The sequence below is a fragment of the Leiobunum rupestre genome, chromosome 4, assembly GCF_980474605.1.
Source record: "Leiobunum rupestre chromosome 4, qqLeiRupe1.1.hap1, whole genome shotgun sequence".
Classification (NCBI taxonomy): Eukaryota; Metazoa; Arthropoda; class Arachnida; order Opiliones; family Sclerosomatidae; genus Leiobunum; species Leiobunum rupestre.
In genome coordinates this window covers 30019465-30035704 of record NC_143387.1, presented here as the reverse complement: position 1 = coordinate 30035704, position 16240 = coordinate 30019465, and the positions used below count along the sequence as shown (strand labels likewise).

Below are 16240 nucleotides of genomic sequence, written 5' to 3'. Positions count from 1 at the left end.
TGGAATTCACCGTCGCAAATTGCCTAAGGAAACGGAACCTAACCCAAGAGAGCAAAAAGAAAGACAGTCAACCGTCTAACTCTAAATCGTCAATTGCGAGGAGACACGGTAAAATGGTGGGAAATCCCAAACAGGTATATCCATCTACCTACTGATATCATTCAATAACCTTTAGTCAACTTAAAATTGAAAGAAAGAATTTGCTCAAGTTATTTATAACAATTTTATTTCCAAAGTTACCACCGAGTTTAACCTTTCGTTTGCGACCAATCGTGACCGGAAATCATCATGGATCTCTCGAGGCTCCGTCGAACCATCCGATATTTTACGATTCTTCGTGGTTTCAAGTCGACCCGTGTCTCGTCTCGCGGGAAAGCAAGACCACAGCGCCCTCATGTTCTAATCTGGACTTGGATCGCAATTCGAAAATAGTTTTCCCCCTGACCTTCTTGTTGTTCAATTTAATTTATTGGCCCATGCTGTATTACAGAAAGTTTTAACTCTCTGGAAAACGACAAGTTATTATCCCACTCACCCGCCACTCGTCATTCATCAAACCCTGGCCAACAACACGGGCCAATATATAAAGTTAAATAGCGCGAACGAGATTAGATAGAAAACTCTGAAGAAAACGTCCACTCTCTTGACCCTGTCGACGTTGGGAGTTGGCGCGCTTTCCCGATGCTTCAAGTCGTAGTCCAAAGGGGTCCATCCTTTCGCGTTCCAAAATGATCTCTTCGTCGAGGGATAATCCGAACGGGCCATGATCCTGTTCACGTTGTAACTCTGCAAATTGTCAATAAAATTATTGTTCCGTAATCCGTTACATCGAAATCTGTATTTTAATCCAAACCGGTAATCTTAGTAAAGGCCCTTCCGTTGTCGATCTGACGCCGATTTTGGTATACTTTTCTCCTCCCAAGTACTTGACGAACGCGAATTCAACCAGCGTTGAGAAGACGAATACCATGCACACCATCATCCACAAGTCCATTCTCTACGGGTGATTTAACACTCGCATTAACGTCCTTATCACTTACTTAAAAACATTTTGGTTGCTAGTTACGTTGGCGTATGATACTGGTGGTAATCTATTACTGTTTCCGGTAAACATGGTAATTAGGCTGAGCAAACTCGTGACGCAGATTGTAGCCCTGGCTGGGACCGCGTCCATACCCATCCAAAATGAAAGCCACGCCAACAAGACCACCAAAATGCTCGGAGTGTATACGTGCAGCATTTGATGAGCTAGCTCCCGCTCGAATATCAGACTCAAAGAAAGTACGGAGTAGGTCACTGAAAGTATAAAAGAGGATTTATTTATACATTTCAAACAGCCGTGAGCTAGTACGATCTTACCGTTAAGCATCGTGATATTCGAAAAGTTTTTACCCACAGAAAAATCGTACTCCAGCATGTTAATTTCTCCGCTATGAAAGTTGGTATCCATATTTTCGGACCATTGAAAATGAAGCATCGTACTCGGATATGAAACTGTATAAGAATTGATTGTTGTAAATGCAATTTATAGATATTATAATACTTCCAAGCAAGGAGAATTAAGCGGAGCAGAATTGAATTCGCGGATTTAAAATCTAGGAACTGGAAAAAGAGGCACTCCTGGACCGGTTTTTCAACATTCAGCAGTCCTTATTAGGGGTCCACAAATTTACAATTTCAAATATCGCCATTTTGAAGGTCCGGTTCAGCATCTTCATGGTCAAAATCGCAATGTTTATAGCAGTTATTTTTTATTATAAGGCTATAGTATATTTTTGAAATACACGTTTTGAAATTCGAATAATAGCCATTTACTAAAGATCGCCCATTTGGGAACCCATGGTCTCAATTTTTCGTTCTTTATCTTCTAACCTTTCTACCCCGCACGATATAGACGGTTATTATGTGGGGTTGTGGAGTGGTTAGCACTTTCGCCTCGCAGCGAGTGGAGCCGAGTTCGATCCCAGCTTTTGGCGCTATAGGTGAAACTCGAAATAACCCCTTCCGCGTAGGGTTTCCAAATTATCTCCCCACTGGTTAAAGGGGTTTTCCCTCGAGTTCTTCGGTTTCCCCCTTTCCATAAAAACTTGTAGAGTTTAAAGGTAATAATAAGTTTACTGAGCTGTTGGCTCGCGTGGCGTGAAGGGCTTTCCACCGCCCTCCTAAGCAAACTAACCCGACCACTTGAATTAAATGCAATAAAAATCGCTAGATGACTTGTGGTGCTATAGGTATTAGCCAAGCTGATTATTGTTAATTAGTTAGTATTAATATTACCATAGCAATAAAATTTAACTCCTGCCCTTAATTCGCTTTGTCCCAAGAGAAGTGAAAAGTGTATTTCACTCTTTACGTTTATCAACTTACAACTTCGTAAGTTAAAGTAGCAAAGTTGTACATCCCTAGGATATTTTCTGAAGTCCAGTTGGCACGATATCAGCGAAAACCACCTGTTTCGATATTTTATCATTTAATTATCGATTACCGTTGGTTAAAGGAAAGGGTTTTGGGTTTTCGGGCTATATGTCTATAACCAGAAGTTTATAAAATATATCTTACAAAAGAAGTATCCATCTAGACCATTAAAATGATTATGTATCTTGGCAGGCTCGACGTAGATTCCGTTGGGTTAAATCACGTATGTTTGCACTGCGTCACGGCTCAACATGTCGATTAATTCGTTTAAATATGTATAATGTAAAAATTGCATTGCGTTATGGATATTTACCAATTGAAAACCATATTATCCGGATGAAATAGTATTAAAAAATCAATATAAGACGGTCTACGCCCCGCACTATTTTTTCATCCCAAACTTTTTTTTGAAAAATCATCGTGAGTCTGCGTATAACATTAGCAAAATATGTAGATGCATACTTCTCTCGTAACAGGTATATTATATACTTCTGCTATAACGATTTCTTTTTTCCTTGCGGGGAACTAACCGAAACGTACCTGACAGTGTAGCGCATGTGGCATTCCTCATCCGTAAGTGTGACCATGAGGGTCTTAGCCTGCAATTCCTTGGATTGGGTGTCTGTCGTTTTGGCCGTCATGACGTAGGTGTCCGGTAACCAGACGGTATTAATTTTGTTGGCCGGGACGATGATTGTCTCTCCAGGGGTCACATTTAAGCCAAGCTCCTGTAAATGGACCTGGTATCTGTCGCAAAATTGCGTCTCGACATCCCATTTTTGTTGCAAAAACAAATCGATGCGAAAATCCTATAAATGGGAAGAGAGCTCACGTCTAAATATTAATATTTAAGGTCATAATAACAATATGGATGACAATCACCAAAAATTATCACCGAGTTGATTTTCAGAATTATTTCGCAATCAACGTTTAGTTCAGTACAGACCCTCCTCTAAATATGCCCAGTGCGAAATAAACTACTACTAAAGAACAGCAGTGATACAAAAATACCACATTTTTGGAATATTGTGCTTACCACTGGTAAATAATGGTAAATATAGTAAATAATAGTAAATAATGGTAAATATAGTAAATAATGGTAAATATAGTAAATATAGTAAATAATGGTAAATATAGTAAATAATGGTAAATATAGTAAATAATGGTAAATATAGAAAATAATGGTAAATATAGTAAATAATGGTAAATATAGTAAATAATGGTAAATATAGTAAATAAAGGTAAATATAGTAAGTATAGTAAATAATGGTAAAAATAGTAAATAATGGTAAAAATAGTAAATAAAGGTAAATATAGTAAATAATTGTTAAAATAGTAAATAATGGTAAAAATAGTAAATAATGGTAAATATAGTAAATAATTGTTAAAATAGTAAATAATGGTAAAAATAGTAAATAATGGTAAATATAGTGTTGAAGATAACCGACGAAGATTGTTTTCCAACACAGCGGGAAAGATAACAAAACCACGGAGAGATGTTTTTTACTTTACCTCTCCGTTTTATTGTCATATTTGTTTTTTAAATTTTTTCCCGCTCGGGTTTTAATATAAAAACCTTTTACACTGCGTATCAGTGTGTCACTAATTTACCAGCTTCCAATCATGTAACTTGTTCTCATTATTTTAATAAATTAAACCAGTTTATCGTTTATTCGAGTTCCTTGATCATCACTGCTATAAAACTTCAACAGGTTATGGGCCCAGCACGCTTCCACTGCGCCACTCCACTGACTATGATGATCAACTAAACTGGTTACCTGTCTTCATCGTATCCTGTTTCACATCGTTCTAATTCCTGCCACGATGGATGGTCTTCTACGCCATGATGTCGAGAAGCTGTCTGGTCCAGAGAATTGGCGTAGCTGGAAAAGACAAGTATGTGACGTCTTGACGATACGAAGCGTCTACAACATTGTCAATGGAAGTCGTACGGAACCAGTACGAACCGATGAGACGAGAGGCAGCATTTTCTGGAGCCCTAGAAAAATACCAAGTTGCATTCAGTACAGCCCATACTGTCATCTGGTCAGCGTTATCCCGGAAGGTCCAGAACATGATTGCTGATTGTGAAACACCAAGGGCAATGTGGAGTAAACTACTGGAAATCTTCGAACAGAAGTCGTCCAACCGGCTTCGGAAATTACTCGCCCAACTGATAAAAACGACGAAAGCTCTTGAAGATGACATGGCCACCCATCTTGCACAAATGCGTTCCCTATGGTCAGACATCCTGACGACTGCGAAGTTGGAAAAGGACGTTTCTTTTGATGACTGTATTCTGATCGCCTGCATTTTCGAGTCATTACCTCAAGACGAATACCGAGAGTTTGGTATGCTCTGGGATACATTGCCCAAGGAATCTAAGAACTGGGGAAAACAGAAGCAACACTGGCGCCGACAATGGTGGTGGTCTTTATGCGGCAAATGGCCTTGTTGCTCATACTACGGCAGACACTGTCTGGTATTTTGATTCCGGAGCTACGCAGCACATCACCAATGACGCTACGAAGTTCATTCAGTTCAGGAGGTTTGACAGTCCAGCCACTCTACAAGTTGGGAACAAAGCTCAGATGACAGCGGACGGCGAGGGTGACATTCGCGTACGTTTTAATGATGGAAAGTCCGTTCGTCACGAGATTATCCACAACGTTTGGCACATCAGCGGTTTTGCATGCAATGTATTTTCTCTAAAAAGCGCCATGAAACGAAACTCCAACTTGGAATTTCAAGCCACTGCGTTCTCTTGCGGCCTGTATGAGAAAATAAAGGGAAGAAAGCATCTACGTCTTCCTGGGAGAGTCGAATCACTGTTCCGGGTAGATATGACTGTGGAGCAGCCATCGAGTTCATTATATCTCGCCACTGGTCCAAGAAACGAGAAAAAGGTGGATCTCCAAGTCTGGCACGAAAGACTAGGTCATCAAGATAAACGACATGTAGCAGCTACTCTGAAGAAACTCGGTTACAAGATTATCAATCAGGAGACTGATAAGCTACGCGAAGGATGTATCTTTGGAAAAATGACTCGTCACAGCTTTGGCACTCGGTTAGATAAAGCCACGAAGCCAGGAGAAAGAATTCATTCAGATCTCTGGGGGCTATCACCGACTCCATCAATGAAGGGCAAGCTCTACTATCTTCTCTTCAAGGACGAGTATTCCGGCATTCGTATCACATATTTCTTGGCGAAGAAATCTGAAGTCGTGGATCGTTTCAAGGACTTTCTCGCATTTTGCAAGAACCATGAGCATACCGTACGAGAACTTATCACGGATAACGGGACCGAGTACGTCAACGATGAGTTTCGCCGAATAACGGCACAAGAAGTCGGCCTGAAGCATCGAACCTCAATGCCATACACTCCTGAGCAAAAATGGAGTAGCTGAACGTGAGAATCGAACAATCATGGAGTCTGTTCGTGCAATGCTGCATTCGAAACCCGATCTACCTCCAAAGCTGTGGGCCGAAGCAGTCAACACGACGACGCATATTCTCAATCGCACAGCCCCAACTCGCATCAAAGGGAAGACACCGTACGAACTGTGGACTGGAAAGCCGAATCCATCAGTCGAGCATTTACGCATTTTTGGAACCGATTGTTACGTTTATGTGCCAAAGGAGAAGCGAAGGAAGCTGTCTAAGAAAGCTTTGAAAGGCATTATCGTTGGTTATGAAGATAACATGGATGGATATCGAGTCTACATTCCAGAGCTAAATGACGTCATCCGATCTCGAGATGTCAAGTTCGAACCTGAGAAATGTATACTCGAAACCAAACCTGGAGAATGGATGGATGTCTCTAGTCAGGGAGAGCAGAGTTCCGACTATTCGGATTCCGAAGACGTGACATCCAGATCCGTCGATGTTCCCGAAGACGTGACATCCAGATCCGTCGATGTTCCCGAAGACGTGACATCCAGATCCGTCGATGATTCCGAAGACGTGACATCCAGATCCGTCGAATTACCACCTGCAGCCACCGGACCCGTACTTCGAGATCGTTCAAAACTGAGGGCCAAAGGGCACACTTGCTGTACCTGCATGCCTGTAGACAAAGTTTTCCTGATCGGTGATGATCTTCCAAAGACAGCCGAAGCAGCTCGTTCAAGCGCCGAATCCATGAAATGGCAAACGGCAATGTCTGAAGAGCTCTCTTCAATGAAGGAACACCAAGTTTACGAATTGGTCAATCCTCCTCCGGGCCGGAAAATCATTCGAAATAGATGGATCTTTCGTACAAAGACAAACGAAGACGGTACGATTTCCAAGTATAAGGCCAGACTCGTAGCCAAGGGATATGCACAGCGAGAAGGGATCGATTATGAAGAGACTTTCGCTCCAGTTGCCCGTTTCGAGACCCTGAGAACATTCCTCAGCATCGTTGCTCAGAAAAAATTACATTTAAAGCAATTTGATGTAAGGACAGCCTTTCTTCATGGAAACTTGTCCGAGGAGATTTACATGCGCCAACCAGAAGGATTTGATGAGAGTAGCGGCAAAGTCTGGAGGCTTAAAAAGAGTCTGTATGGACTTAAACAATCACCACGCTGCTGGAACGAGCGAATTGATCGAGTTCTACAAGATTTCGGTTTCAGACGAGCCGATGGTGATCATTGCCTCTACATTTTTTCATCTGGAAGGACATTGCTTATTCTAATCCTCTACGTCGACGATGGTCTCATTGCCGGAACTACAGCTACAGATGTTGATGCATTCCTCCGTCAATTCACTGATGAATTCAAATTACCACAGGAGCCACCTCAACATATCTTGGTCTCAAGATCGACTTCACGGAAGATGGCTCAATTTTCCTTCATCAGAGCGCCTATCTCGAGAAGGTCTTGGAAAGATTCCACATGCTTGGCTGTAAAAACACCAGCCTCTATGGCAGATACCAGCGAAGATGGTCAGAAGACATTCGAAGCTCGAACGATGTTCGCCTCAGCCATTGGAAGCCTTCGGGATGCTGCAATGGGTACACGTCCTGACATCGAGTTCGCCGTAAATCGTACATCTCAGGCTATGGCAAACCCAACTGTTGCAGACTGGAACGCCGTAAAACGCATTTTTCGTTATCTACGAGGAACGACAACCCTGGGTTTCTTGTTCAAATCGGATGATACATCGGAACTTGTCCCCTACTGCGACGCCGATTATGCCGGATGTGAAAAGACCAGACGCTCAACCTCGGGAATTGTCTGCCTGATGGGATCCACGCCAATTACGTGGGCAAGTCGAAAGCAACAGTCCGTTGCATTATCTACTACCGAGGCTGAATTGGTTGCCGCCACAGAAGCTGCGAAAGATTTTGTCTGGATCAAAGCCTTCAAAAGGTCCTTGGGCATTGAACGATAAAACGAGATTCCAGTTCTGCGCATTGACAACGCCGGAGCTATCAAATTGATTCGGAATCCAGAATTTCATCGTCGTACAAAGCACATCAACGTCCGTCAATTCTACGTGAGAGAACTTGTGATCAACGGTCAGATTGATGTCACTTACGTGCCAAGTGAAGAGCAGTTGGCAGATATTTTCACGAAGCCATTATGTACCGAGATATTCACACGCCTTCGCCAAAGCCTGAATCTCCACGCATTTAACCATATCTTCGTCGAGGGAGAGTGTTGAAGATAACCGACGAAGATTGTTTTCCAACACAGCGGGAAAGATAACAAAACCACGGAGAGATGTTTTTTACTTTACCTCTCCGTTTTGTTGTCATATTTGTTTTTTAAATTTTTTCCCGCTCGGGTTTTAATATAAAAACCTTTTACACTGCGTATCAGTGTGTCACTAATTTACCAGCTTTCAATCATGTACTTGTTCTCATTATTTTAATAAATTAAAACCAGTTTATCGTTTATTTGAGTTCCTTGATCATCACTGCGAAGCGCTGCTGCTATAAAACTTCAACATATGGTAAATATGGTAAATTGTGGATGAAATCAAGAATATCTTTAAAAAAGGAATACATCAACAGACTGTAGAAGATCTTAAACTTTATTTTCATTACTCTACAAGTCGGTTCTAAATCTTAAAGGTTTTATCTGCATAAACGTAGGTTTAAATTTTAAATACTGTACAAAATTAATGGAAATATATTATTTACCATTATTTACCACTTTTCCCATTTCATACCATAACGTTATTTACATTATCTACCACCAGCGTGGCCAACCGTACTATAATTTCTATCGCGTACTATATAGTACGCTTTTTGCGATAATTTAACTATATTTCCGATATTTGTGCGATAATTTCAGAAAATTTAAAGTTGAAATGTACAAATTTAAAAATATTGGCGAAAATGTTGACAATTGCGAAGTTATGCTAGGTTATGTGTAAAAAAGCTTCAAGCTTTAAAGTGATAAAATAACATAATTGTGATATTGTATAAGTACAAACGTTTAAAATCAAATGTGATATTTACAAAAATATGTAATGTACCTGAAAATATGAGTAAATAAATATTCCAAAAGATAAAAACTTATTTTACTAATTAGTAACTTGGTAATAGTTCTAAAAAACAAAAAACATGAATGTGGCCTATAATATGGCAATATATATATTTAAAATTTGCGCCAAAATAACGGCCAACTATGAACAATTGCTACCACGCTATAACCTGTAATCGAAGTTGGCCGTACTTGTGTACTATAATGTTCAAGAAAGTACGATAATTTTTGGGCTTCGATACTATAATTTCAATTTTGGGAGTTGGCAACGCTGTCTACCACCTGTTAAATACCACTTCGGAACCCAGAGTGTCAGTTTTGAAGAAAGGCTCGGAAGAATATTACCATTAAATCAATATAAGTGCCATACTTATTGTTACTAGGTTACTTATGGTTTAGCTAGTAATTAATTTTTCTCATGGCACGAGTGGACGATGAAAATAAAAATGATTAAATATTTTTACTTAAGGAAACACTAAAAAGCTTAAAATTTTCATGTCACCAAGAACGGATACAATTTGAGGTATGTCACGTGGTCAATTATAAAATCGAAAATAAAAGTGAACTACGTAATGTTCTGGCCAGATTTGTAAGAATACTTTCGAGGTAGTTTATAATACTTAAAATATTCAACGAGAAAAATTACGATTTAAAAGTAAAAACTGATGCTTTTAGACGTTTTTGGGTAAAATTCAGAGAATTTATATTCAATAAAGAATATTTTATTCGTATAAATTCAGATAATTGAGATTAAATAGATGATATTTTATTCATATACCTTTTCTTAATTGTTTATTAAAATGAACAATACTCTCATCAAAATAAAGCCGCTTAAAAATATCAAAGGCTTAACGTTTTATATTATGCTATAGCGTTTTCCATTAGACTGTTTGAAATTAGCCACGAATCTGCCTCCGACGCTATTGATCTCGCCCCTATCGAGAAAGAAATGGAACGTGTCTCAAAGTTTAGAACGCTTTTTTCTCGCGCTGATAAGTAACACTCAAAAACATTTGCTCCAAACAAACCGATCGCCTTGGAACACCAAAAAAACTTGCTCCGAGAACAATCTTGATCTGTCGATATGGGCAGATCTCGAAGTAACTGAGGACAGTAAAAGGAATTCTCGAAAATTGATCTGAGCAGATCCGAGCAGGCAAATGAAACGTGAAATGTTAATCGGGGCGATCTCGAGCGCTGTGTATCTATCAAATGGAAACCGCTTACAGATATTCCAAATTTTAACGAGTGTTCTTAAGGAAACTGCAGCTGTCTTGTTCACTTGAGGCACCCAGGGCAGCCGAGAGCAAGCACACGAGCACCGGTAGATCTCAAATTCCTGACACGTTGACCAGAAATGCGTGTAGATTAAAATTGATTATAATTTCCCAAACACGGACCCCAGATATTTGAAGATGCTTTCCTCCCTCCCAGTTTTTGCGTGTTATTTATTTCGCCAAAAGTATATTTGTGAACAGAAATTAAGAAAAGGTCAAATAATTTGCAAAAATACGCGAAAAAGTAGATTAGTCCATAATTAAAAGGGATAATATATCTAAATCCTAAAAAAATTTGAAGAAATTAAAAAAACCTACTAATAACTCGTACCGATAGGTCTTCGAGCGAATCTCGGATCAAATAGATCTTCGAGTAATAAACTACATAAAAACTAAATAAAATATCCAGAAATTCAACGGTAGACCGGTTTCGTTCTATTTGGAACTCATCTCTTTTAATTATGGACTAGCTACTTTTTCGCGTATTTTATCATCCTTCTCACAGTCCATAGGTGGTCTCTTCTAACTTAACTTATCGTAAATAATTTGCAATACGAGGTGGCTAAACTTACCATGGACGCGGCGTTGATATCACTGATGTCTAAGATAAAAACCTGCGTAGTAATTAGCATTGGGGTATCTGAAATTTTAAAACAGAAAATCGATAAACGACGCGATTAATGATGGTGATTATGAATCTTTCGGTATCACTTACCTCCAACTTTTGGGAAACTTTCGATATTTTTGTTGGACGAATCTATGGCACTCGCTTTAATTGAAGGCTTCTCTGCAACTTCCGTTTTAGCCGTGTTTTGACAACTGTGTGAAAGTTTGAAAAAAAATGACTGGTTTACGACTTCTTCGCTGTTTCAGATGCCGTGAGAGCGACTCAAGATCATAATTTGAGTTTTGACACCTTGCGTGATAAGCCTTCTATTTTTTCCATGAAATTGTTGTTTTGAATTTACGTGATAATTACAAACAAACATGTACTAAAATATATCAGACTCGTTAACTATATTTGGGTAAAAGTACGATAATTTATTAAAATTTAATCGTTATTTAATCATCATAAAAGGTTTAATCATATTAATAATGATTATATAACTCTAATAGTAATTAAATAATTCGATTAACGACCTAATAGTTCGATTAACGACTTAATATTTCGATTAACGACTTAATAATTCAATTGACGACTTAATAATTCAATTAATGACTTAATAATTCGATTAACGACCTAATAATTCGATTAACGACTTAATAATTCGATTAACGACCTAATAAATCGATTAACGACTTAATAATTCGATTGATGACTTAATAATTCGATTAACGACTTAATAATTCTAACAATGATTTAATAATTCTAATAGTAATTTAATAATTCTAATAATAATTTAATAATTCTAACAATGATTTAATAATTCTAATAATATTTTAATAATTCTAGTAATTATTTAAAAATTCTAGTAATTATTTAATAATTCGAATAATGATTTAATAATTCTAGTAATTATTTAAAAATTCTAGTAATTATTTAAAAATTCTAGTAATTATTTAATAATTCTTGTAGTTATTAATAATTCTAATTATATTTAATAATTCTAGTTATTATTTAATAATTCTAGTTATTAATTAATAATTCTAGTAATGGTTTAATAATTACAGTAATTATTTAATAATTTTTTAGAGTAATTGTTTAATAATTATACTAATTATTTAATAATTATACTAATTATTTAATAATTATACTAATTATTTAATAATTATACTAATTATTTAATAATTATACTAATTATTTAATAATTATACTAATTATTTAATAATTATACTAATTATTTAATAATTATACTAATTATTTAATAATTATACTAATTATTTAATAATTATCTTAATTATTTAATAATTATAATGATAAAATCAATCAATCTAATAGTGATTAGATTATTAAAATAATGATTAAATTATTAAAATAATAATTAAATTATTAAAATAATGATTAAATTATTAAAATAATAATTAAATTATTAAAATAATGATTAAATTATTAAAATAATGATTAAATTATTAAAATAATGATTAAATTATTAAAATAATGATTAAATTATTAAAATAATGATTAATTATTAAAATAACGATTAAGTTATTAAAATAACGATTAAGTTATTAAATAAATGATTAAATTTATAAAATAATGATTAAATTATTATAATTCAATTCAATTTAAACTTGGTTTATTTCCTATAAAATAACATGTTATGAAACACTTTTTACAATTTTACAGGTTTTAAGGTTAAATGGTCGTTGCACTATACTTTTTTGACGCGTCGTTTCAGGAACAATTTAAAATATGTAAATTACTCTTTTTTACAGTCCTTTAGTAGCGAGTCTTAGTATTCGGCCTTTGTGCAATTGTTATATTAAAACATTCATAAAAATGTATATATTTATATTTAATATTGATTAAATTATTATAATAACGATTAAATTATTAAAATAATGATTAAATAATTCAAGTAATGATTAAGTAAATCAAATAATAACTAAATCAATCTAATAGTAATTAAACAATTTTATGAAATTTCGGAGGATTCTTAGTGAGATCCAATGGACGCTTCAATAAAAGATACTCGGTTTCTACTCCCCTCTCCAAATTCATCTGGGAAGGAACTATTTCCGGTCGGTTGGTTAAACGGTTAGAATGGCTAGCCAAAAAGTCATATTTAAGCCAATTGCAGACGCGTTTTTGCCCTCATGAGAATTTTGCGTTAATGTTAATTTTCGATCATATATTTTAAGGTAAAATATATAATGTTACTAAAATTAAGTATAAGAAAATAATATTATTATTATTATCATCCTCTTATGGTATAAATAATAAAAATGATACGGAATATTTTTATATTACCGGGCAATTTTAAGGCTTCTCATGGAGGCAGAGTTAATTCATTTCGTATAAAATTATCGTTCGGAAAAAGATGAAAACTAATTCCTTACGGTATGAAACAAGTGTTTCCTTTTAACCAGGTAACTTTTTTTGGCATGTTAAGGCTTAGCAAAAACCGATGTTATTTTCGAGAAAAGTTTCCAGCTTCTAATATTTCAACAAGCACTATATAAATAGTAACTTATGAGTCCTGGCTGTCGGAAATATTACTTCTTGGCGATTTCTGGGAAGATGTTTTATTTAAGCGCCTATAGGGAACATTCTATATACATTTATTTTTTGTAACATCAATAGGTTTTACAAAAACGTTATAAAAGTTTCTATCAAGTTTACAACATCAACGTACAAAAATGTATTTATTTTTTATAACATACTTCTTAATAGGCCCTAGTCACTTTGCTTTATAGCAGATATAGCCCTGAAACAGGTAGTAAGATGAATAATTGCTAGGGGTACTTAAAAAGGCCGCTTTATTTAAGCTGAAAAGGAAAATGGTAATACCAATAGGAACATTTTTATAGATTAATGTTGTAGACTTGATTGAAACTTTGATTATATTTTTGTAAAATATATGGATGTTACAAAAATAAATTCATTTTTGTACATTGATTGAAACTTTTAGTAAATTTTTTAAAAACATATTTATGTTAAAAAAAAATGGATCCAGAATGAACCTTCTTGAATCTCCCTCAGAATCCCCTTTTTCCTAAGCGAAGCTGAGCTTTTTCTTATAACTGCAGTATTATACATTTCAACGTGTAGTACCATTTTAAAAACAAGAGCAGACGTCAAAACGAAATCTCCGAGAACGTCTAGGTCTTACTAACGATGTCGTTAAAAAGTCTAGAGCGCGTTTTTTCATCGCCTTAGTTTCAGAACAAAATAAATTAGAAGATAAATGGCTTAAAGTTAAAATTGTCTCTGGTTTTCAGGCATAATTACATTTTTATTATGTAATACTAATAAATTAAACAAATGATGATTGATTTCAGTAAAGAAAAATACGAAACCATTATTGTATGGTAGATTTTTATAACATTTTGACTATATTTTCAACTACGGCTCTCATGTAAATCAAAATTTATAAACATAATAATTTTAACTAAAATTTACCCACTAAAAATAAAATTTTAAATTTATCATTATAAAATTTTGTTTTGCTAATTACATAAATATTATTATTAAAATTAGACCCATTTTTAAGTTAATATTTTAAATGGTATATAAAATTATAGGTTTTTTAACCCAGCCCTATCTTGAAGAGTGACTTTCTTTACGAGTGGCGTTCCTTACGAGTGACGTTTCAATATAGGGGACGTTTCCTACAAGGGACGTTCCATATAGAGGACGTTACTTTCTCGGGACCTTTTTTGCTCGAGATCCTATTTACTTGGGCTCTTCCTTGCTCGGGACTTACAGCACTACTGACCTTCCTTACTCGGGACCTTCTTAGGCTTACTTGGGAACTCTTGAGCTCGGCACCTTATTTACTTGGGGGCTCCCTTGCTCGGGACCTTTCTTTCTCGGAACATCCCTTACTAGTGACTAGATACGTCGCTTAGTTTAAAAGTAACTCGAGCTTAGGTCGGTCATTTTATTATTAATTATTAATAATTAAAATATTAATTAATTATTATTGATGGACTACAAAATAAAACCAATCAGGTCAGAAGAGTAGTGCTAAATATTTTAGCAGCGGTAGAAGTATCACCATCTGTTACATTTTATTGATAATAATGATATTTAAAATTCATTTTCAATGACTTAATTTTAATAAAAATTCATATAGTTATCAAAAGGCACACCCCAATACTCCAAAGAATATCCTTGTAAAATTTCAAGCTTATTGATAAAGTTATTTTCCAGATATCTCGTGCGACAGACATCCGTCATTTCCCCGTAGCGTGAATCCCATGTCATTTTCCCATGGTCAACAATTTATTATTTTATCCCATAGCGTAAACAAGTCAAGCGTAATAATGAAGTAATCAAACAATTGTAATAATGATTAAATAAATATAATATAGTAATTAAACAATTATAATAATTGCGGGTGCAGGGGGTAACATAACCAACATTTTAAAATTAATCTTATTAAATTTTATTTAAAATTAAAACTATATTTAAGTTTGAATGATTAAATACATATAATATAGTAATTAAACAATTAAAATAATGATTAAATAAATATAATATAGTAATTAAACAATTAAAATAATGATTAAATAAATATAATATAGTGATTAAACAATTAAAATAATGATTAAATAAATATAATATAGTGATTAAACAATTATAATAATGATTAAATAAATATAATATAGTAATTAAACAATTAAAATAATGATTAAATAAATATAATATAGTATTTAAACAATTATAATAATGATTAAATAAATAAAACATAGTAGTTAAACAATTATAATAAGGATTAAAAGTTAATTCTTCCTTTACAGGGGCGGATTTAGGTATGGTCTTTAAGGGCTGCAGTCCAGAGCCCCGTTAAATCAAAGGGACCCCTTCGCGACAAAAAAATAAATAAAAACATTTTAAATAATTTTTACAATGCCGATGAGTCGCCACAAATTATCCAAAGTTGGGTAGGCCCCAAACAGTGTTAGTCCAGGGCCCCCGAAGTTAACGGTCCGCCCCTGTTCCTTTAAAATATGATTGAGGTAAGGAAATGAAGGAAACATTATAAATAAGGAGAGACACTTTCCTAGATAAATTTCCTAGCTGCCCATTGGAAATGGATTGTTTCCGAGGAAACCCGTGGGATTTTTAAATTGAATTCAGACTTTGATTCCTCGTGACTATTTTTCTTTACTCGTGATTTTTTTTTAATCTAAGCCCAGCTGTTGGAAGTAGCGACTAAATAATTTTTTCAATTAATGATTTACTTTTAAAATCCGTACCTGATAAGAGAAGTGATCGTTAGAGTGCAACAAAGTTTCGCAATGCATTTGATCTCCATGAAACGTCAGTTGACGCGTAACATGGAAACGAAGTTTTTCCGCTTCGGTGTCTGCAGACTGGAGTTGCGGGACTGGCGTATCCGAAGACTGAGTGGAATAACAATAGTTGCCGCGATACGAGTCTAATGAGGGTTCTCGCGTACCGCC

General features: G+C 35.2%; 1 protein-coding gene across 1 annotated transcript; it reads right to left on the bottom strand.

Annotated features, from left to right (window-relative positions):
- Positions 1-235: 235 nt before the first annotated feature.
- LOC149947431 (glycine receptor subunit alpha-4-like) lies at positions 236-4491 on the bottom strand. The gene is made up of 8 exons (XM_090170896.1): positions 4427-4491; positions 4194-4298; positions 2956-3162; positions 2368-2450; positions 1360-1494; positions 1067-1296; positions 854-997; positions 236-786 (listed from the first exon to the last, which is right to left on the bottom strand). Exons 1-8 carry the CDS (start codon positions 4489-4491, stop codon positions 553-555), a joined length of 1203 nt encoding a protein of 400 aa, XP_090027022.1. The 3' UTR covers positions 236-552.
- Between the last annotated feature and the right edge of the window lie 11749 nt (positions 4492-16240).

What these genes read in the sequence shown, in the direction of transcription:
- LOC149947431 (XM_090170896.1), bottom strand. Translation starts at nt 4,491, where the DNA reads ATGTTCTGGACCTTCCGGGATAACGCTGACCAGATGACAGTATGGGCT. An exon ending in GCTGTACTGAATGCAACTTG is followed by an intron (nt 4,299 to 4,426) that starts GTATTTTTCTAG and finishes TGTCTTTTCCAG; the next exon opens with CTACGCCAATTCTCTGGACC. An exon ending in CACATGCGCTACACTGTCAG is followed by an intron (nt 2,451 to 2,955) that starts GTACGTTTCGGT and finishes ATATCGAAACAG; the next exon opens with GTGGTTTTCGCTGATATCGT.